This window comes from Ovis canadensis, chromosome 2 (assembly GCF_042477335.2).
Source record: "Ovis canadensis isolate MfBH-ARS-UI-01 breed Bighorn chromosome 2, ARS-UI_OviCan_v2, whole genome shotgun sequence".
Lineage (NCBI taxonomy): Eukaryota > Metazoa > Chordata > Mammalia > Artiodactyla > Bovidae > Ovis > Ovis canadensis.
In genome coordinates this window covers 219,070,489-219,092,355 of record NC_091246.1, presented here as the reverse complement: position 1 = coordinate 219,092,355, position 21,867 = coordinate 219,070,489, and the positions used below count along the sequence as shown (strand labels likewise).

The following is a 21,867-nucleotide window of genomic DNA, read 5'->3' as shown; positions in this document are numbered from 1 at the left end:
GTTCATTTTAGACACAAAAATCTCAATTAAATGAGTAAATCCCTCCAGCCCCAGAATCTGGTCAAAGGAGTAACTATTGTTTTTAACCTGACTTTTCATGAAGATAATAAAAATGTTTCTAAGAATAATTTAATGCACCCTCTGGAATGAGAAGTACATACATTTTACAGTGTAGTTAATTCAAAGATATAGACATGCATACATACATTAAGTAATATGTGAATGCAAAGATGTTCCTAGTTATATCTTACTTTCTCATGTGGCTAAAGGCATTTGGAGCAACCTCTTCTATGATTAGTTGATCTTTATATGTTCACTGTTGTTCTTTGCTCATATCTATAACACTTTTAATACTAGAGCCTTCATTATTTGTAGGTTATTTGTAGCCTCTGCTAATGTATGGCCAAAAAGCCCATGCCAAGTGGTACATCTTTCTCAGTTAATAGCTACAAAGGGTTTATCCCTCTAATAAACACTGCAGAATTTCTGCTGACATTGTGTCTTTGCTCATAAACCTCTTCTTTTTCCTGAATGTGCCTCACCTGTGTTTTCTCTAGTAATCCTGTCCCTGTGACCTTCTATCTTATGATAAGCCAAAAGATTTTTATAGTTTTTATTAAAAAAGATCCACTTCCTAGGTGAAGTTAGAACTAATCATGAGTTTGTTAGGAAGAATGATGGATATTATAACACAATTTAGCCAAAGAATGAATAATATTGATTATACCCTATATTCCAACTTTTATCATAGTGACATCGTCATTGTAACCCAGAGTACTTGATAATTATTATATACAAGCTAAAAACAAATTGTTTTTATAATGAATAAAATAATTTTATTTTGGATAAAATGATGTTAAAAAGAGTTTGTGATCTCTCTTTTAAGAATGCAAACAAATATTAGCTCAATCATTGTTGACAGTGGTTGGAGGAAAACTCATAGGGCTCTACAGCTATTCTATGTCAGACAGGTATAGTTTTAAAGCACACTGTAGCACGCAAACGATGCATGCCACTGCTGATCTTTCACCCCTCTTTTCCATTCATCTCTTCAATCCTAAGTGCTCAGTGTCTCAGGAATTCCTATTGTGGCTCAGAGTGCCCGATTTGATGCCAGACATGAGTAGTTTCACGTGTCTCTTGCCACTTTGTCACCACCTTCGCTCTGTTAGCATTATACTTGTCATGGTGATCGGTGGTAGTGTGTTTATCCTTTGGGCCTGGAATAAGAATATAAATGAAGACTTACATATTGTGTGGCTTATTATTTACTTATAAATCAAGCAACTATTATTCAATAAAATGAGTTCTATCTCCCACTTTGACAGATATATCTTTATAACAACCTGGAAAGCCAAGTGAAATGTTAGAATTTTGGGGACTCCTCAGGATTATGGTCGTATATAGAGAGATGGCCTTCAGCTTGTAGCCCTTACATCACCTAGTTCTATCCATATTCTGAGAGGCCTTGCACAGAAGTGAATGGACACTCTGGCCCACACGTCCAGGATCTATACACTCCCCCTTAAAGATCTGGCCCTGGACCACCCCATCCTTCCTTGGTGTACTCACATTGGTGGCAAAGTCTGTTGTCTGGTGGATAGAACACAACTGGGAAAGATGATATCACTGACCCGAAATAAATATTTGGTGTGGAGTGGGGTTTTGAGGAATGAAATTCTGGGTTCACAGAGGTTTGCAGCATGATCTGTCTAGAAGAGAGGATTGCAGGCTATAGATAGGTATCTTCTGACTCCTCAGACTACCTAGTGGTGAAGGTATGGCCAGTGAAGAGACGCAGTGTTTTAAAACCATTTGTTGGTCTCTTACTGAATAATAGTACTGATCTTGTTACATGGGACACAGGAGTGAGCAAATTAAATGGTTGTACTTGTAGTGCTTATATTCTGGGAAAAGGTGAGAAAGACTATAAATATTAAATGTGGTATATATATAAAGTATACAGTATGTTAGGGAGTGAAAATTATTGTAGAAACAATAAAGATGAAAGTGGGTAAAAGTGGGAGGGTCACCATATTAAATAGGTCAATCAGAGGTGATCTCAACTGAGAAAGTGAAACTTGAGCAAAACCTGACAGCAGTGAGAAAATCAGCAAAGAAGATACCAAGGAGAGAAACTCAGGCTCTTAAAATTGCTCTGATCACCTTGAGGTAGGACCATGCTCAGCATACTGAAAGAACAACAAAGAGACCAACAAAACTGGAAAGAGTGAGCAAGGTGTTAGAGTTAAAAAGAGAAGTCAGAAAAAGAATGATGAATAGATCATATAATACAGAGTTGTCCATTAGAAATGCAATGAGAGCCATAAAAATGTAATTTTTAATTTCCTTGTAGCCACAATATAAAGGTACAAAGAAACAGGTAAATTCAGCTTTAATAATGCAGCTAATATAAATCAATTTATCTAAAATGTTTTCATTTCAACATGTAATCTTTGAAATTCATAATATGTTTTACACTGATAGCATATCTCATTTCATACTAACCATATTTCAGTTGTTCAGTGGACATCTATGACTAGTGGTTTCTCTACTGGACAACACATATATAGGTTTTGACTCATTATTTACAGAATTTTATTACTCTGAGTGACTTGGGAGACATTTCAGTTTTAAGAAGTGTCATGACTCGATTTATGTTTTTAAAATATCAGGGCTAGGCTTTACTGAGAATATACCAGAAGGCACCAAGGGCAGAAACTATTATAGTGATCTTGATAAAGAATGATGGTGGCTCAGAGGATACCAGAAGATGTCATACATGCTTGGATCCTTAATCCTTTTAAAGATAAATGGGAATGGGAATTCAAGAGTGTCCCCAAGACTTTGGCCTGAATAATAGGAAGGATGAATAGACATCAGCTAAGGTAACAACGGCTGTTGGTAGGATGTGGAAGGTAGACAGGCGTTAAGCTTTGTGTATGTGTATCTGAGACGTCTGTGAGGCATCCAGGTGAAGATGCAGGGTAGGCCATTGGCTATGAATCTGGAGTTTAGGAGTTTGGAGGTAATAATATTTTGGAGATCATCAACCTTAAAATTGGTTAAGACAAGGGGGGTAAGAGTAGACAGAGAAAAACAGAGGACCAAAGACTGAGCATGGGACATCTGACATAAAGAGATCTAAAAATAGTCTGAAATTGGCATTAAATAATATCAGATTTGTTCACACTTTTGCATTATATATTTTTTAAAAATTTAAGACTTATATTTATTATTGTTCTTATATGCATTTGAGGCTTCCCTTGTGTCTCAGTGGGTAAAGAATCTGCCTGCAATGTGAGACATGGGTTTGATCTCTGGGTTGGGAAGATCTCCTGGAGAAGAGAACGGCTACCTACTCCAGTATTCTGGCCTGGAGAATTCCATGGACTGTATAGTCCATGAGGTTGCAAAGAGTTGGACATGACTTATTTATATGCATTTTATCAAAAACTATAGCTTTAGATGAAGCCTAAAGTCTTTTTGTGATTTTTTTTTTACTTTAAAATATCTCAAAAACCTTCAAATAATTAACTTATAGACAAGTACACTTAAAGAGCATACAGTCAAAATAAAAATTGTGTTAATAATTAAATTAGAAACCATAATCAGTATCTAATGCAAATTGTGTGCATCTAAGGCATATACACACAATATGAATTATATATATAGTCAGAAATATATTGATATAAGGCAATTGTTCTTTGATTTCTATAAAAATTAAACAATAATATAGCAGTTTGAAATCTGTCCCACAGTCTACAAATTAATGCAACTTTATTTTGTGATAACTTTTACCAGTTTATTTTTTAAATATAGAGATTGATAGTTACGTGTTCTTACCTAATTTTGGTCTGTCAGAGAATGAGATCTTTATTCTTTTAATTATATTCAGATCTCAGACCATGAAGAGTGCTTCATACAATAAAATTCAGGAAATTATTACAGTAATAAAATACAGTAAATTATTTTTACTGTAAGCACATTCTTGACTTTAAAATACAACCCACTCTTCAAATGAGATTCTAACCCTTGTGATCTTGTGTGTCAAGGCAATTATTTATAATGTGGTATGGAAATTAGTATATTCAATTAAAAGCTGAAAATTAGAATTAAATAACTCAATTTTATCTAAATGACTATGTAAACATACTGACAGTTTTAAATTGTTTGACACAGGCCATCCTTTGTGTCTTTTCAGTCTATACGAGAAGTCACAGGCTACGTGTTGGTGGCTCTTAATCAGTTTCGCTACCTGCCTCTGGAGAACTTACGCATTATCCGTGGGACAAAGCTTTATGAGGATCGATATGCCTTGGCAATATTTTTAAACTACAGAAAAGATGGAAACTTTGGACTTCAAGAACTTGGACTGAAGAACTTGACTGGTAAGGAAAATATACAAAACAGGAAATATATTTGTATTATCAATATAATGTGATAGACACACACAAATGTGCACATGGTTTCTGCAGCATGTATTACATTGAGGAACTTTATAAAGCATTGAAATACAAATTAATACTACTTATTCATTTTGTGAGAAATGATGCCCTACATTGCCCCAGTTTTATGTACAGATATTGTAAATGCAATCTGAAGGATAGCATATGACTATATCTCATCTGAACAGAAGTACACGCTAAGGAAATGCTCAGTGACTGAAAACAGATATGAAGCAGGTTTAAGAATGCTCTGTTCAGCAGTCTCAGGTGAATAGTGGACCATATCATCAAATCTCTGCAATAACATCCTAACTCTGACTTTCGTTAAAGCTCAGTAAATACACAAACCATTATATCTTGTTCCATTAATCTAGCTTTTTGTACAATCTCTTATTTTTGGAAAACATATCTAATGTATTAATACAGCTTTGATTTCTCTTACTGAGCAACTCACTAAGTGCTATAAGTAATTCTTCCTCAGAAAGCTTTCATCATCAGTGATTTTTTCCCCCTAAGATTGCAATTAGGTATCATCTTGCTACAAATAATTTTGTACAGGACTCTGTGTTATAAGCTGGCTTTTGCAATTCCATTGATGTCTTTTCAGTTCATGTAATTCAGAGTTCATAAAGGCTATGGTGGAGGCTATTGGTACAAGAATTTTAATCATGAATTTTACTATATGTGCCTGCAACCAAAAATGTGTTAATTAGTAATTACATTAGAGTGGGAGAAAGGAGTTTGAACTATTAATTTAACCTGAATTAATAAATTGCAAAATTAATATATTTTTTGTGTGTCTTTGAGTCCACACAGTGGCCATGTTTCTTGATAGTGGAATTTGAAATATTTTAGAAGTATTGTCTTAAAATATTAAGAAACAAATAAGATTAATATTGTCAGGTTATTAAAATTATATATTTCTATATTTACAGAGGACATAAAATATATAATTTTAAGTTAGAAGTAGCTTCATAGTTATCCAGACGTGAACTAAAATTGGAATATCTTGGATGAAGAAAGGCGTGATGATTATGTTATTTATTTTGGACATGATTGCTATAGACTTCATGACATAATGGTAAATGGAAATTGTTCAGAATTTATATCCTTCATCAACATTTTTACCTTTTTTTATTGTTTGTTTAAAAATACTTTCCTTACTGAAGAGCAGGGTATTTGACTAAATTGCAACTTTCATGGAAATAATGATAGGAGGAAGAATTTTGGAAATAGAGAAAAATTGAATGATTGAAATTAGGAATCCAAAAATAACATGATCCAATTAAAACTTGCCAAAAAAGCATTGTGTTTTCTTCTTGCTTTTCCTCTGATTATATTAAAGAAAAAATTGAATAAATTTATTTTCAAAATCTTATAACATATGACTATGTTATTATTCCACATATATGCTATTTGAAGAATCTTCTCACAAAGAAAATTAGTCTTTAAAGAGTTATTCATTTCCACATTTAATTAACCTCAATACTATTAAAATATAAAAAAGGAATTATTTAGTCACAATTTTGCAACATTTGAGTATATCTTTTCTGTTAGTGAGCTTCCACCATGTCTTGTTATTTTGACAGTTGTCTTACTTATGATTGACTAGTTTCATATCCAAATATAGCATTATTATCTTAAAAAATTATTCCCTAAATTGCCAGAAAACCTTATGATATTTTCCTCTGTAGCACTAAAAATGGAAAATTAATAAATGAGTGAGATAATTGTTTGAATGTTTAGAAAAGATAAGTATTTGTTCAGCAGTTATTATTAATTTCTTATTTGAATATGAATTAATGAAAAGTGCAGTAAAATAAATGGTGGAAAATTTAGATATTTTGGAAATTTTCCAGATATTTTAATATATATATATATATAATATGAATGATGACTACATTCCAACACTATTCCATGAGACAGTCTAGAATTATTGATCATATTTTAGGTAATAAGATCAATAGTGTTACTCTTATTTTGAAAATCAGAAGTTTTACAGTAAGTACCACCATGTTTGTGTATAAGAATATACGAGGAAGGACAGGAGACTTGTAACTGTTTAACTCTTCATCAGAAAGGAATTGGGATAAAATTTGCTCTACAGTAATATCTTAGAGAATTTAGTCTTCTAAGTAACTTGATCCAAATAGTAAGCAAACATTACAGTTCGCTTTAGGTAAGATTGTTTTTGTGTTTTGGAAGGAGCTTTCTTTTCTTGTTGATATGTTATACAAAAAAAAAAAAAGATATATAATGTTATATTAAGGGTGGAACTACTGGGGCTAGCCCTAATTTTAGACTCAGGGTTCACATAATGTGGAGGGAAACAGAAAACCTGCTAAGTAGTCCCATACCTCATTGCCTAACTGCAGTAGTGAGTTAAACTTTTAACCCAGTTCTTAAGGGGCCTGCAGTATCAGCATCACCTGGGTACTTGTTCTGTAAATTCAGATTCTTGGGCTTCACCTGAGACCTAATGGATGGTAAATTCTGGGGCTGGAGCTCCAGAATTTGTATGCATATTAAGACCAATATGTATATTAAGGACCCCTCCAATATTTCGGGCTTCCCTGGTGGCTCAGACGGTAAAACGTCTGCCTGCAATGCGGGAGACCCGGGTTCGATTCCTGGGTGGGGAAGATCCCCTGGAGAAGGAAATGGCAATCCACTCCAGCATTCTTGCCTGGAAAATCCCATGGATGGAGGAGCCTGATAGGCTACAGTCCATGGGGTCGCAAAGAGTCGGACACAACTGTGCGACTTCACTTTCACTTCCAATATTTCTGATAACTATTAAAGTTTGAAAACAATGTTCTAATTAATTAAAGATACTAATAAATGGTAGCAAAATATCTGGTTAGCCTCTTCACCCTTGCTGGATCCAAATACTTTTCATTCATTTATTATCTCCTGGAGAGAAGAGAAGGAAAAGTGATATGTTTATGATTTAATGACAAGAAATATTCTCTCAATTGATATAGGAATGAAAAGAACACATTAGGAGCCTGGATGGAAGTCAGACTCAGTCGTGTCTGACTCTTTGCGACCCCATGGAATTCTCCAGGCCAGAATACTGGAGTGGGTAGCCTTTCCCTTCTCCAAGAGATCTTCCCAACCCAGGGGTCAAACCAAAGTCTCCCGCATTGCAGGCAGATTCTTTAGCAGCTGAGCCACAAAGAAAGCCTTGGATGGAAAAGTTTGTATAAAAGATTTCAGGGACAAGCAAGATGCTGGGAATAAACTTTCTTCCATATTACCATTTTGTCTAATATCAACTTTATATAATGGTAAACCATTATAAGGACAATAATACTTTATCATGAATTTTCCTTTTAAGCAAGATTTTCTTTTTGAGCACTTTCAACAAAATAAATAACAAGTACTGTTGTTATAGCAAATAATTTTGAGATTGAGATTTCAAGGCTTTTTGATATATTCATATTTTGTGTTTCTCCTGAAATCTTTTTTGCTGTATTTACTTTAGAATAATATTTAGAATGATATGCCTTTATAATAGTACGTATGCACCTGCAAACTCTATCTTTGTGTAAAAAGGATATTTGGTTAACATGAGGACTGTCATATATAAGAGTTAATAGTTGGATACCACTTACACATATATAAATTAACTCCTCACCTTATGCATTTTTATTGATTTAGCTTTATGCTCACCAGAAGCTATTCCTTGGATGATAAACATTACTACAGATCTCACTGAGCTACTTTTGTTGTGGTTGTGACCAAAGACAAGATCTATACGTAAACATGTTTTCTGGCTAAGCAGAAAGACTCGTCTTCCTCCTGCCACTCACATTTCCCTGGTCCATTATGAATGAGGTGGGGAAGTGCGAAGGGTTAGGCCCGTAGACTAAGCATATGACAGCCAATCCAAAGTGGAGTAAGGAACTTGTCTTGGCAAGCTCTCAGTGCCCTGTTACACTGATTGTCCTTTTCTGGTCAAGAGAGAGCACGCACTGCCATCAGTGTTTCCCATCAGACATATATTCACCTCCAGGTCACTGGGAATGACATGGCTGCATTACAGGACAGACTCAGGGAGAATGTTTTATTTCTTCCTCAGTTAAGGTCACTTGCATGTGGCTGTGGTTCTTCTTAATCATTCTCAGTGATGATATTCTGATGATTTTATCAGCTCCGTCTTAAACAAACATTCATACTTGAAATTCAAATTAATGATTAATATATTTAAAACCTTAAGTTGATGAGCTCCTACGTATTTAGTCACCTGTCTGGCCAAAATATAAAAGTTATTTTATTATATGGGACATAAAAACCACTCTTATTTTGCTCTTTTATAATTTACAAAATTGCCTTGTCTGTTAGTAATGGTGGAAAATATGATATAATTTAATCTATATTTTATATTGTAGATATGAAGGAATCTTTGAGAAATACCTAAGGGTACTTATATCTGTTCTAGTATCTATATCCTTTTTTATAATGATGATAACCTAGGTACAAATTTAAGATGTGCATTTGTTTTTTTATACCAAATTTCAAATTGAATATTTAAATTTTCACTTTATGAATTAGAGAATATATGTTTTGAGTAGGTGAAAGTGGGATGATAAAAATACAAAATTTCTATTTTCCAAGTGTTACCCAAACATGCTATGTATTTTTAGACTTATCAGTTCAGTTCAGTTCAGTTGCTCAGTCGTGTCCAACTCTTTGCGACCCCATGGACTGCAACATGCCAGGCCTCCCTGTTCATCACCAACTCCTGGAGTTTACTCAAACTCATGTCCATTGAGTCAGTGATGTCATCCAACCATCTCATCCTCTGTTGTCCCCTTCTCCTCTCGCCTTCAATCTTTCCCAGCATCAGGGTCTTATCAAATGAGTCAGTTCTTCTCATCAGGTGGCCAAAGTATTGGAGTTTCAGCTTCAGCATCCATCCTTCCAATGACTATTCAGGACTGATCTCCTTTAGGATGGACTGGTTGGATCTCCTTGCAGTCCAAGGGACTCTCAAGAGTCTTCTTGAACACCAGGGTTCAAAAGCATTGATTCTTCGGTGCTCAGCTTAGACTTATAGATTCATATATTACTGCCTATAATATATATGGCTATTTATGTTTGTTAACTGTGTACTGAGTCATCTTAATTATTTGAGATGTGGATGAAATAAAAAAAAAATAAAATGCTTGTTATTTTGAGGCTCCCACAATAATAATGTAAAGGATATATTAAATTTACTGAATTCTCCTAGACTAAAAATAAAATAAAATGGTTAGTTTAGGAAATACAATGTCTGAATTGATGAAATGTCTGAGAAGTACATCTGAATGTCTGCCTTCGAGTATATAATGGCTACAAATTAAAGTAGTACATGAAAGAACTGCAGCACCTTCTAACGTTTAAATTTCCTAACCCAGTTTGGCGTTATTCAGTAATTCTCAAGTAAATAATTTTGAGATGGACAGGCCACCTGTAATTGACTCAGTGTATATCAGAAAGCATAGATGTGGAACCAGAAAAATCAGTTTAAATGTCATATCATCACTTAGCGTGTCTCACTGAGACTCAGAATCTTCATCTTTAAACCCCAGGAAAATTCTGCCTCACAGCACTAGTTATAGGCATTAGTGAAATAATAAAGCAGGGAACTTGTCAACCACAGCACCTTCCATGTAGAGAGTACTTAGGAAACCGCAGTGCTCTTTCTCTGTATTGTTTTCTTTTTAGCTGTCTTTTGTGTCAACACATGGACAAAACAATTGTACCTGTTTCTGCATATTCAGATAGATGCCTATTGCTTCACTGCGGCTTTGAGAAGTGATTTGTTTAGACAAAAGGATGCTCCAAATTTCAGCCTCTCTACCTGATTCTGCTTTGAAACTACTTTAAGTATAAGATCTCTTTCTCGGCAGTGAGAGGCCTGAGGCTTTTCTTTGACTACTTTCAGTCTGATTACTGCTTTGGGTACTTCACAGCTCTTCTTTCCTGTCTTTCAGTGTCTCATGCCAAGCACCTGTTGCCCTAGCCCTTCATTTCAAATTCCCATCATCATGTTTCACTCTTCATTGCCCCTGACATTTGTCTTGACCTAGACAAGAGACATATTCATTCTAAGTTCTTTTACTGACAGTAGAGTCACTAAGCATTCTTCAGCAGCTCTGTGAGAGGTCTTAGTAATGTTTGAGTGGGTTCAACTAGCCTATTTCAGGGATTGCTGTTAAATACGGTGTTTGACAAAAGTACTACCAATATTTACATAAGAAGCAGCACTCAGCATATTGTGATATCTACAGGAACAAAATGATCCCAAGAATATTCCTAGCTTAAGGTAAATTACTTGGAAAATGATCTGATCAAAACTAACCTACAGTGAAAATCCTGTGAGTCAGATGGAATCAGTGAAGAGTGGCATATTCTTATGAAGGTGTCAATTTTTAGATCAGGTCCACAATTTCTAAAATTGATACTCTAGCCAATGTTTTCTAAAGAAGATTGTTTGCTTGTCATGTCAAACAGTGTGCATTAACTAGAAAAATGAGAACTACAATACATTTATGTGTATAAGTAAGACAGAAGCACAGTTGAAAGGAAATGTTATAATTATGGGATCAGGTAGAGTGACTGGTTCAGCAATTTCTAGGACTTAGCTTTAGAGAACTGATAAGCAAATTTATGGAACCATATGAAGGTAAAAAGGGAATTTCTTCTGCTGTATCACTGATCAGAAGAGATCATTACTGGAAAAATGAAACATGGGAAGGGGAATCTCCAGGGAATAAGGTCATTTTTTTTTTTTCTTCACTAGCCATCATGTTTTCTGTCACAAGTACTAAGATAATCTACTTAGTCCATAAGAAGCAACACCCTTGGTTTATTTCCCATTCAGGGTTCCTGAAAATTCCCATTCTATGAACTGCATTCTTTTCCATCTCTAGAGCATCCTTAGGAAAATCTGAGGAAATTTAGCCTAATGGGACTCTTTCAGGAAAATTCCCTACTTGAGACTTTAAACCTGTCATTATTCTTTCTTGTCCCTAACATATACCAAGATCTGTATGTTCCCTTCCCTAAGAGAAAGTATATATATATTCTAAGAAAATATGTAAGGTCAACAAACTCCCATATTAAAGCCCATTTATGAAGAAAGCATGCTTGTTTGCTTATGACATTTAGAAAATGGAGGAAATTCTTTGCTCCTCAGGGTCTGAAATGCAGTGAGAGAAATTGATTTGTTATCACCATAAGTCCATGATTTGACTCTGAGGAAAGAAGTAAGAATATCAGAGTATCTACCTCCTCTTCTTCGCATTTGCTTTGCTGGGCCTGCAAATTGTTGCTATTGTTTTTAGTCACTAAGTCATGTCCAACTTTTTGTGACTGTAGCCTGCCAGGCTTCTCTGTCCATGGGATTTCCCAGGCAAGAATACTGGAGTGGGTTGCCATGCCCTCCTCCAGGGGATCTTCCTGACTCACGGATGCAACCTGTGTCTCCTGCATTGGCAGGTGACTTCTTAACCATTGAGCTGCCTGGGAAGCCCAGCCCTGCAGATACTCAACTGAAAAGAGCTGGTAAATTCTCTGCATCATTCCCAGTTACCAAACAAGTTGGGGCCAGAATCATTAGATTATGGCACATTCTGATTTGCTGGAATCAAATCGGAACTCATGAAACAGTGTGAGTAATATCTGGGGAGAACCTGAAACTGTATTTAACGAGAATAAAGACTATGTGAGATGTTTGACAAGTTTACTTAGAAGAGGCAGCCCCATTCTTGGCAGATGCTAAGACTCTGGGTCAGAGGTAAGAAAAGAGGCTCCATGTTGTTGCCTTTCCATGTTTACCATAGGCATGATAATTTTAATATCCCACATTGTCATGGAGTTTCAAACTTTACAAAATGCTTTCAAGCTTCTCTTTGTTTCACAAACAGCTCGTTAGTGTTGACCTGGAAAGAGTCTTTATTGTCACTTTACATCTAAGGAAATGAAGCTTGAAGTTTTGTAGTTAATAGTTGTTCAGTCCCTCAGTTGTGTCTGACTCTTTGCGACTCCATGGACTGTAGCATGCTAGACTTCCATGTCCTTCACCATCTCCCAGAGCTTGCTCACATTCATCTCCATTGAGTCGGTGATGCCCTCCAACCATCTTGTTTTCTGCCATCCTCTTCTTCTGTCTTCAGACTTTCTCAGCATCAGGGTGTTTTCTAATGAGTCAGCTCTTTGCATCAGGTGGCCAAAGTTTTGGAACCTTAGCATCAGTCATTCTAATGAATATTCAGGATTGATTTCCTTTAGGATTGACTGATTTGATCTCATTTAGGATTCACTGGTTTGTGGTTAATAAGGGCACCTTATTCTAGAATCTAGATTTGTTTTTCATTTCTTCATATTATGCCATTCCTAAGAAATAGGACAATTTCTCCAGGTGAGGCCACAGTCAGCAAGATATTAAAATGGCTATAAACAAGAAAAATTCAAACTTTAAACAGAAGACATTAAGGTTGTGTTTTAGTAAGACCTTCTTGATTTTAATTGTTACATAATACTTAAATACATCAGGAATGTATGAATGGGAAATGGTGAGTTCACAATAAAATACAAGCAAACACATAAAATGACAATCTTATAAACACTGAGTTTAATTTAAAAGTATCATTATTAATTAAGTATCATGATGATACACAAAGTATCATAATTAATAACTATTAAAAGTTTGTTTATTAATTAATTTTATAGCTATTGCTATTGACTGCAGCTTTTTAAAAATAGAAGTTACTATTCTCTTAACCATGATTCAGATGTTTATTAATAGACCCCATTTTACCAGTGAAAGTTCAGGATTCTTCTGGAAAGTGATGTCAGTTCAAATATTTATTAGCTTTGTTTTCTTCCACTTGTATATTCAAGACATTGTGCTGAGATATGAGCTCATCCAAATTATCTCTTCATCCCTGTCTTCTCTCAGTAAATATTATAGTTCTGACAAATATTTACCCACCAACTGCAATGTGAAAACATTGGGAATGTATTTTCCCCAGTTATTTATATATTAATTTTTGGTCAAGCATCTATGGGATCAAGTGCCCTCATTTTAATCTGTTTTACCATCTAAAGAAGAGCTGTCCAATAGAACTTCCTATGATGATAGAAACATTCAGTCTCTGCTCCATAAATTGAGTGGTCAGTAGCCAGATGTGGCTACTGAGAACCTGAAAGGTGGCTAGTGTGATGAAGGGAATTGATTTTCAATTGTATTTAATATAATTTATTTAAATTTAAATAGCCACATGTGGTTAGTGGCAATCAGGCAGTAAAGTCTTAAAAGGACGGCATATTTTCTGAACCCAAGCAGGAGGCAGTGAAATTTACAAGCATGAAGAAAGAATTAGAGCAGAGGCTCTAAATCCGGATGCCCTCCATTCAAATCCTTTTTAGATTCAAGTTATTCACTGTTTTAAGCCTTAATTTCCTCTTCAAATGAGTGTGATGAGCGTGTAGTTTGAAAGACAGTTGTGAAAGTTGAATTGTAATTTACATATAGCATTAAGTGGGCTTCCCAGGTGGCACAGTGGCAAAAAATCCAACTGCCAATGCAGAAGAGGCAAGACACACTCATTTGATCCCTGGGTTGGGAGAATTCCCTGGCGTAGGAAATGGCAACCCACTCCAGTATCCTTGCCTGGACTGAGGAACCTGGCAGGCAACAGCCCATGGGATCCAAAGAATCAGACACAACTGAACTCATACACACATATATGGCATTAAGTGCAGTTCCGGAAATAAATATTACTCATTATTATAATATTTGAGAGGAAGAATGCTTTTGTAAGAATAATAGAAACAGTCGACTTTTACAGTCATTGAAAGCATGTTTGACTTACGTGATCAAATTGTATAGTATAAAAGCTCTCATTTATGATTTAGCACATGACCATATTATATTTGAGCAAGCTGAGTTCTGGATGCCATGCTTTACTTTTTAATATGCTTTCAGCTGCTAGGCATTAGGACTTAGGATTTCTATTTGTCAGAAATCTGACTTTTTAAAAATGAGATTTTTACTCTGCCCCTCACAGCGGAGACTAAAATCACTTAGTTATAAGTAGGTCCCTAAGTCTCTGTCTTAAATAACTTAATTGAAAAAGCTAAGGACTAGGAGATTATAATGGTTTTTATAGTAGAGAAATTATATTGAAAAGTCTGATGAGAATTATTTATGGCATAGACAATAACTTATGTTTAGAATTGTCCAGTTTATGTTGAAAGTTTTTCATTACATAATATTTATTTAATAGCAAATTAGTAACAAAAGAAACTCTACTATAGGATGTTTTGTCAAATAGGTAACTACCATATTTCACCAAATCTTCAGTTCAGTTCAGTTCAGTTCCTTCGCTCAGTCATGTCCGACTCTTTGAGACCCCATGAATCGCAGCATGCCAGGCCTCCCTGTCCATCACCAACTCCCAGAGTTCACTCAGACACACGTTCATCAAGTCAGTGATGCCATCAAGCCATCTCATCCTGTGTTGTCCCCTTCTCCTCCTGCCCCCAATCCCTCCCAGCATCAGAGTCTTTTCCAATGAGTCAACTCTTCACGTGAGGTGGCCAAAGTACTGGAGCTTCAGCTTTAGCATCATTCCTTCCAAAGAAATCCCAGGGCTGATCTCCTTCAGAATGGACTGGTTGGATCTCCTTGCAGTCCAGGGGACTCTCAAGAGTCTTCACCAGCACCACAGTTCAAAAGCATCAATTCTTCAGTGCTCAGCCTTCTTCACAGTCCAACTCTCACATCCATACATGACCACTGGGAAAACCATAGCCTCAAATCTTAGTCATCATCAATTGTAAAAACAAGTTTTTGATCACTATTTGCAGGCCACACTGGAAAAAAAAAAAAAAAGAAAGAAAGAAAAAGTAAAATCCCAGTATAAGTGTAAATGATGGTATGGAAAATCAAGTCTTAACAATATTAAATATGAAATATGTATGCATTTTATTCAACAGAATAAAATGATAAACTAATTATATGTAAACAAAATAGAGATGCAACAAACATTATTTTCATGAATCATAGCAAAATTGCTGCTCTTGTAATTATTAAACTGTTTAATGTGGAAGCATCTGAAACAAGTTGCAATAGAAATAGCCAATATTTCATAAAAATGTGAGTGGTATTTTCCATTTATTTATACCTATCAAAAGATAGAGAAATGTGAATTTGCATTGCTCAACACCTTTTGATGTAATAAACAATACCTTTGAAAAGGTAAAAAATAAACAAAAAGAAAACATTTTTCTAGGAATTTCCCTTAAACTTTCCTCTTTTGGCAATATATATAAGGTTATTATAGGATATCAGAGAAAAAAAATAAAAAAGAATGTTTTCACTTGTATCTTTTTTTCCAGCCTACCTGGAAGTTCAGCACAATGCTTTTATCTGTTATTCTAGATCTCATAGTATGTTACCCTCCTCCCACCCTTAATACTTTATGACCCTTCTGTAAAATATACTTTATACTTTCTAGCTATAATTCTATTGTAAGCTAAGTCAAATTGTGTTAGTTATTAAATCATAATAACCACAGCAATTTTAAGGAATACCTGCAGGGAAAAAATGAAGAAAAAATGATAATCCATAAACTTTTTCTTCCTTTGAGGACTATTCAATTCACTCAATTTCAATAGTACTGTGATGCAAATTAGAGGTTTGATTTTTGGTATCAGTAATGTGGGAAAAAGCTGGTATTGAAAAGAACATTTTGTATTTTCAATCTACTATGAAAGAGACTTCAAATTTGATATTTAAATGACATTTAATGAGTATATTGTGATATTGACAAAGTAAAGCATGATTTCAATTTTAATATTTTCCAAATTATCTAAATACTCTGCTTTAACATTTGGTGAGGTGGTTCTATATTATGTAGAATTAAACATCTGTTGATGTCTCATCAAGTACTTACTATTATGAATTTTCTAGCTTTAAAACTGTAAAGCTTTAAATTCTTTTTTAAAACTGTAAAAAAGAATTTTACTAAAATTCTTTTAGTCTTTGTATCTTTGTTGCTGCTCTTTTTAGCATAAGTCTAGGAAACAAAATATCTATATAGTATAACAGAACCCAGGATATATATATATATATATATATATATACTACTATTATTATTAAAAATTATAATAACATTCATAAATAATATGTATTGCTGTGTGTAAGTTACTGGTTTATAAACATTGTCTCTCTTCATCCTTATAACAACCCCAATTAGTAGGTTACTGTGATTATTTCCACTTTGAAGATGAAGAAACTGTAGCTTTCAAATTAAGCAATAAGACATAAAGGCCTGTTGCTTAATCTATGAGGTTCAGATTTGAAGCCAGTCTTTATAATTCCAGATTTTTCCTTTATCATCATGCTACAGAGCTTCTGAGAAGGAAGGAGGTCACATGACACTGAACTGTTATCATCTTCTGCTATGTGTGAATGAATTGAGAATCTGTGAGATTACTCATATGAGGAGGTCATGTTCCTCAATTCAGTCTTTCTGTTTTATTTCCTAATGAAGCTTTAGTTAATGTAGATTCTTCACTGAGAAGTTAAATTATTCTAAAAAAGATGAAGATTACATAAATGGATTGAATTATTTCTTGTGATATTGAAAAAAAATTTTATAGGCTATTTAGGTTTATTCCTACAGATATTAGGAACTAAACTAATAGAGTATATTAACAGAATTTAAAAAGTGCTCTAATTGGGAACTTACCTCATGACCTTTTAAAAATTAACACTAGAATTTAAAAAAAAACAATATTAAATAATTATATTTGGTGTGTGTTTTATTTTGTTTTGATTTAGCTCCAAAAGTTGTACATTTGGTCAAGATAAGATTTTTGATCCTTGCCTTAGTCTAGTGTTCTCTTTACTGTATTATTTGAAAAATGATTTTATTCAAGGTTCTAGAGAGAGGGAGGAAAAATTTTAAAGATATTTTGTTATTAGCCATCCGTATGTCTTCTTTGGAGAAATGTCTGTTTAGTTCTTTGGCCCAGGAATCCCACCGCTGGGCATACACACTGAGGAAACCAGAATTGAAAGAGACACATGTACCCCAATGTTCATCGCAGCACTGTTTATAATAGCCAGGACATGGAAACAACCTAGATGTCCATCAGCAGATGAATGGATAAGAAAGCTGTGGTACATATACACAATGGAGTATTACTCAGCCGTAAAAAAGTATACATTTGAATCAGTTCTAATGAGATGGATGAAACTGGAGCCAATTATACAGAGTGAAGTAAGCCAGAAAGAAAAATACCAATACAGTATACTAACACATATATATGGAATTTAGAAAGATGGCAATGATGACCCTGTATACGAGACAGCAAAAGAGACACAGATGTGTAGAGCGGACTTATGGACTCTGAGGGAGAGGGAGAGGGTGGGATGATTTGGGAGAATGGCATTGAAACATGTATACTATCATGTAAGAAACGAATTGCCAGTCTATGTCCAATGCAGGATACAGGATGCTTGGGGCTGGTGCACAGGGATGACCCAGAGAGATGTTATGGGGAGGGATGTGGGAGGGGGGTTCATGTTTGGGAACGCATGTACACCCGTGGTGGATTCATGTCAATGTATGGCAAAACCAATATAGTATTGTAAAGTAAAATAAAGTAAAAATAAAACTTGAATTTAAAAAAAGATATTTTATTATTCTGATTTTTTCAAACATTTATTTTTAATTAGAGGAAAATCGCTTTACAATATTGTGTTGGTATCTGCTATACATCACCATGAGTCACCCGTAGAATATTCATGTGTCCCCCTCTTTTTAACCTCCCTCCCACTTCTCACCTCTTCCCACCCTTCTAGGTTGTTATAAAGATTTTTTAAAATATATATTAATCTATATATGGTTGGGTTTGAATCCTCATTTACCAAAGGGAAGAAAATGAAACAAAATCAGTTCTAGAGTTCATGTCTGACTCAGTAGTAATCCAGATTCACCACCTATCTACCAAATACTATGAAATTTGATATGTGCTTCATAGGGTAATTCAAACAATATTATTTAGTATGTTTTGCAAGGAAAAGATGGTAGATATAATAAAGTAGTTAGTACATGGCCTACCTATAGCTGTGTCTTTTAGGAAAATGAAATGAGCAAAGCAGCAGCCTATGTCATTGCTGTCACTTTTCGCATAGTCAATGTGTGGCTGAATTTCACACCTATGCATTACATTGTCATTTCGTGTAGTTAGAAATTACATGTCATAATGATAAATCTTTGCAATTAAAATTGTATCATGCTTCAAATGCAGCCCTGTGGTGCTCAGGGGAAGGGGTGGATCAAGAATTAGTGTCTTGGCTCAAGTGCCTCTTAAAATTAAGAAAATCTAACTATCATTTGTGTAAAATAAATACATCAGAGGTCGCAAAATAAGTTATCAACTCCTTTTCATTGAAGATTATCTGCATAATTTAAGTAGCTATCCAAATATTTTATGTATTTAATATGTATTACTGTGACAGTGACTTCTTATATTACATTTGGTTATTATTAAATATGAAATATTAAAAACTCTTTAAAACTGAATAGAATTTGTTGAGCTATACCATGTCAGTTTTGATGTCTGATTTAAATTTAAATCAGAGAGAGATTTAGTGTATATTTTTAGTTCATTTACATTTAATCTATTAAAATATGACTTAGTAAGTTTTTCAATCCAGAGAAGGCTTTGAAATAGTTTCCTTCTGAATCACAAAAATCTTAAATTTTAAAGAGACAATGAGACATATATGATTGTCCGACTAATAAGGATTAAAAGTTCAAAAGTAGTGTTTTTAAATTTCTCTTATGTACATAAAGTTATGACCCCCAAAATGGTTTTTGAAAATATTTCTAATTAAAATAGTAAATGACTATATCAACTACTTTGTAAAGTTGAAAAAGTCCTGTGAACAAGATGCAATAAAATCAGTTAGATAAAAAGGGCATATGAAGGTGAAAATTGATAAATATGTATGCATATCTGTGATATTTTTATAAGTAAGAACCAACTCTGGTTGTTACCATTTAATGTACTCTGGTTAGGACTTCACCGATGTAGAAATGAAAAACAATCGCAGCAAAATTAAGTAGATTTTGTTGTATCTAAAATATACTCTGAATGTGGCCATAAAGTAGGAAATAGTTTTGGAGAGGGCAAAGTAACAAAGACTAGAGGTCAGAAGTAAAACGATTCAAAGATTCTTCATCTAGAAATAAAATGTTTTTCCTGATAATGTTGATTTATGATCAAAAGTAAAACCTATCATATGCCTTTTAGTTGAGAAGGTGTGTTTCTAAGATTATGAAAACAGTATTTCCTATATGCTCTGTTCCAGTCTCAGCAGGATGAAATAGTATAACAAACCTGATTTTTAAAACTTAATAGATTTGAAATTTCATACTAGCACTACAACTAACAAAGGAAATGTCAAGAACATCTAAGTCCTGTGCATCAGTTTCCTCATCTGAAAATGAGAACTGAATGACGAAATGAATTCAAACTACTTAGCATAGTGACTAGCACAAAATATATGGCAGTTCTCTTCCTGTTTCTTCCTTCTTTACATGGTCCTCAGTGGTGTGGGAGTATTTAAGAGTACTGATTTCTTCTCCCTTCCACATCTAGGTGCTATGTTCTGTTGTTGTTGTGTTAGTCGCTCAGTAGTGCCTGATTCTTTGCGACCCTGTGGACTGCAGCCCACCAGGCTGCTCTGCCCATGGGATTTTCTAGGCAAGGATCCTGGAGTAGATTGCCATTTCCTACTCCAGGGATCTTCCCAACCCAGGGATTGAACCCGGGTCTCCTGCACTGAGGGCAGGTTCTTCACCGACTGAGCTACCAGGGAAGCCCATGCTCTTTATTGACAGATATATTCAATTTTAGTAAACCCTAATCTCACTAGCAAATAGAAGACTCATATTTTCTTCCCACTTGTACATTGGCCATATCACTTAATATCTCTTGTACTGAATTTTTAATTCTGCAATGAAAGGTTTTTTTTTTCATTTTTTGGTCTGTTTTTATGTTTGTTTTTAATTTTATTTTCTTGATGATATCTACCTGCTATCTATCATCCTGGAAAGGTTCTGAGGCAAAGTGTAGTCATATTTTCTTAGTGCTCAGTTTCCTTTCTTAGAACAAATGAGAGCATGGCATTATCCCTTCCAAATCAGCAGAGGATATTATATTTTTGTTTTCTAAACACTTAGGAACTGATGTTCAAGCTTGCTATTAAAAATGAAACTCCATGTGGGTATCTAGGGACTTTATTTGGGTTTGATTGTTCATTATCTATTTATTTCCTAGCATAATTATAACAATGTGTCATGGCAATAGTATCCACATGCATTTACATCTAGCTATGTGTTATAAAAGGTAGACCCACCGTTCTTATTTTGGGAGGGGTGAAGTAGAAAAGGATAGATTTATTACTTTGCCAGGTAGATGGGGCTACAGTGCACTAATGCTCTCAAAGCCATGTGTCCCAACTTGGAGAAGACAGTGAGAAGTTTTATAGTGATCGTTCTAAGAGGGGATGATCAGCTCATGGACATGCTTCTGATGGGTTGATGGTGAAGTTAGTAGGAGTCAACCTTCAGATCCAACAGGTCTGGGGCCCACATGCTTATGGGCAGCATACCATCCTTAATTATTAACTTCTTTCACCTGGAGGGAGTTTCAGTCTCTCAGACAACTGGGCTGTGGCTGGACTCAGGACTGAATGCTTAGTCTCATGGGATGGGGTCACCTGCTTTGTCCCTGTGCAGCCCCCTCTGTCCCCTCTGTAGATGAACTCATAGGAAACGTACTCAGCAGCCCAGAGGAAGAGCACAGGGTTGGCCAGATTCTTGTGTCCATGGTGATCACTTGATGTGGCCCTCCTCGCATCCACCTTTGAGCTGATGGGGTTCAGGACACGACACCCTCAGTTGTGGCACCTTGACTATTGTAAACTGAAGGAGTTGGAGAAAACAGAAATAGAGAGGTCACTCTTGCTGCCAAACTCTGGGCTGTCTGTGCACTGATGCCAAACAGAAATACAGAGACAGAATTATGGAGGAGGGGAACGAGTGGCTTTATTTATTTGCCAGGTAAAGAGGGAACACAGTAGGCTAGAGCCTCAAGAACTGTGCCCCTGACCCTCTGTTACTTTAATAAATTATTTTACTGTCCTCTGCTGAGTCTGTAAAGCCTCAGGAAAACAATGACAACAACAACAACAACAACATGAATGACTTTTTGAGACGAAAAGAACATAAGCTGAGCAATAAAACCAATTTAGTTAGTTTTTGAATGTTGAATTTAAGCCAAGGTTTCCCGTTGGTGCCAAGCAAATCCTATTCATTTTTGTTCATTTCTTAATTTCTTAGTT

At 35.0% G+C, this 21,867-nt stretch overlaps 1 protein-coding gene across 2 annotated transcripts in view; it reads left to right on the top strand.

The window, feature by feature from the left end:
• ERBB4 (erb-b2 receptor tyrosine kinase 4) overlaps positions 1-21,867 on the top strand; it is a 1,302,405-nt gene that overhangs the window by 706,537 nt on the left and 574,001 nt on the right. For both annotated transcript variants that reach the window (XM_069578247.1, XM_069578248.1), the window contains exon 3: positions 4,205-4,391. In XM_069578247.1, coding sequence (XP_069434348.1) covers positions 4,205-4,391 — 187 coding nt within the window. The remainder of the gene's footprint in view (positions 1-4,204; positions 4,392-21,867) is intronic.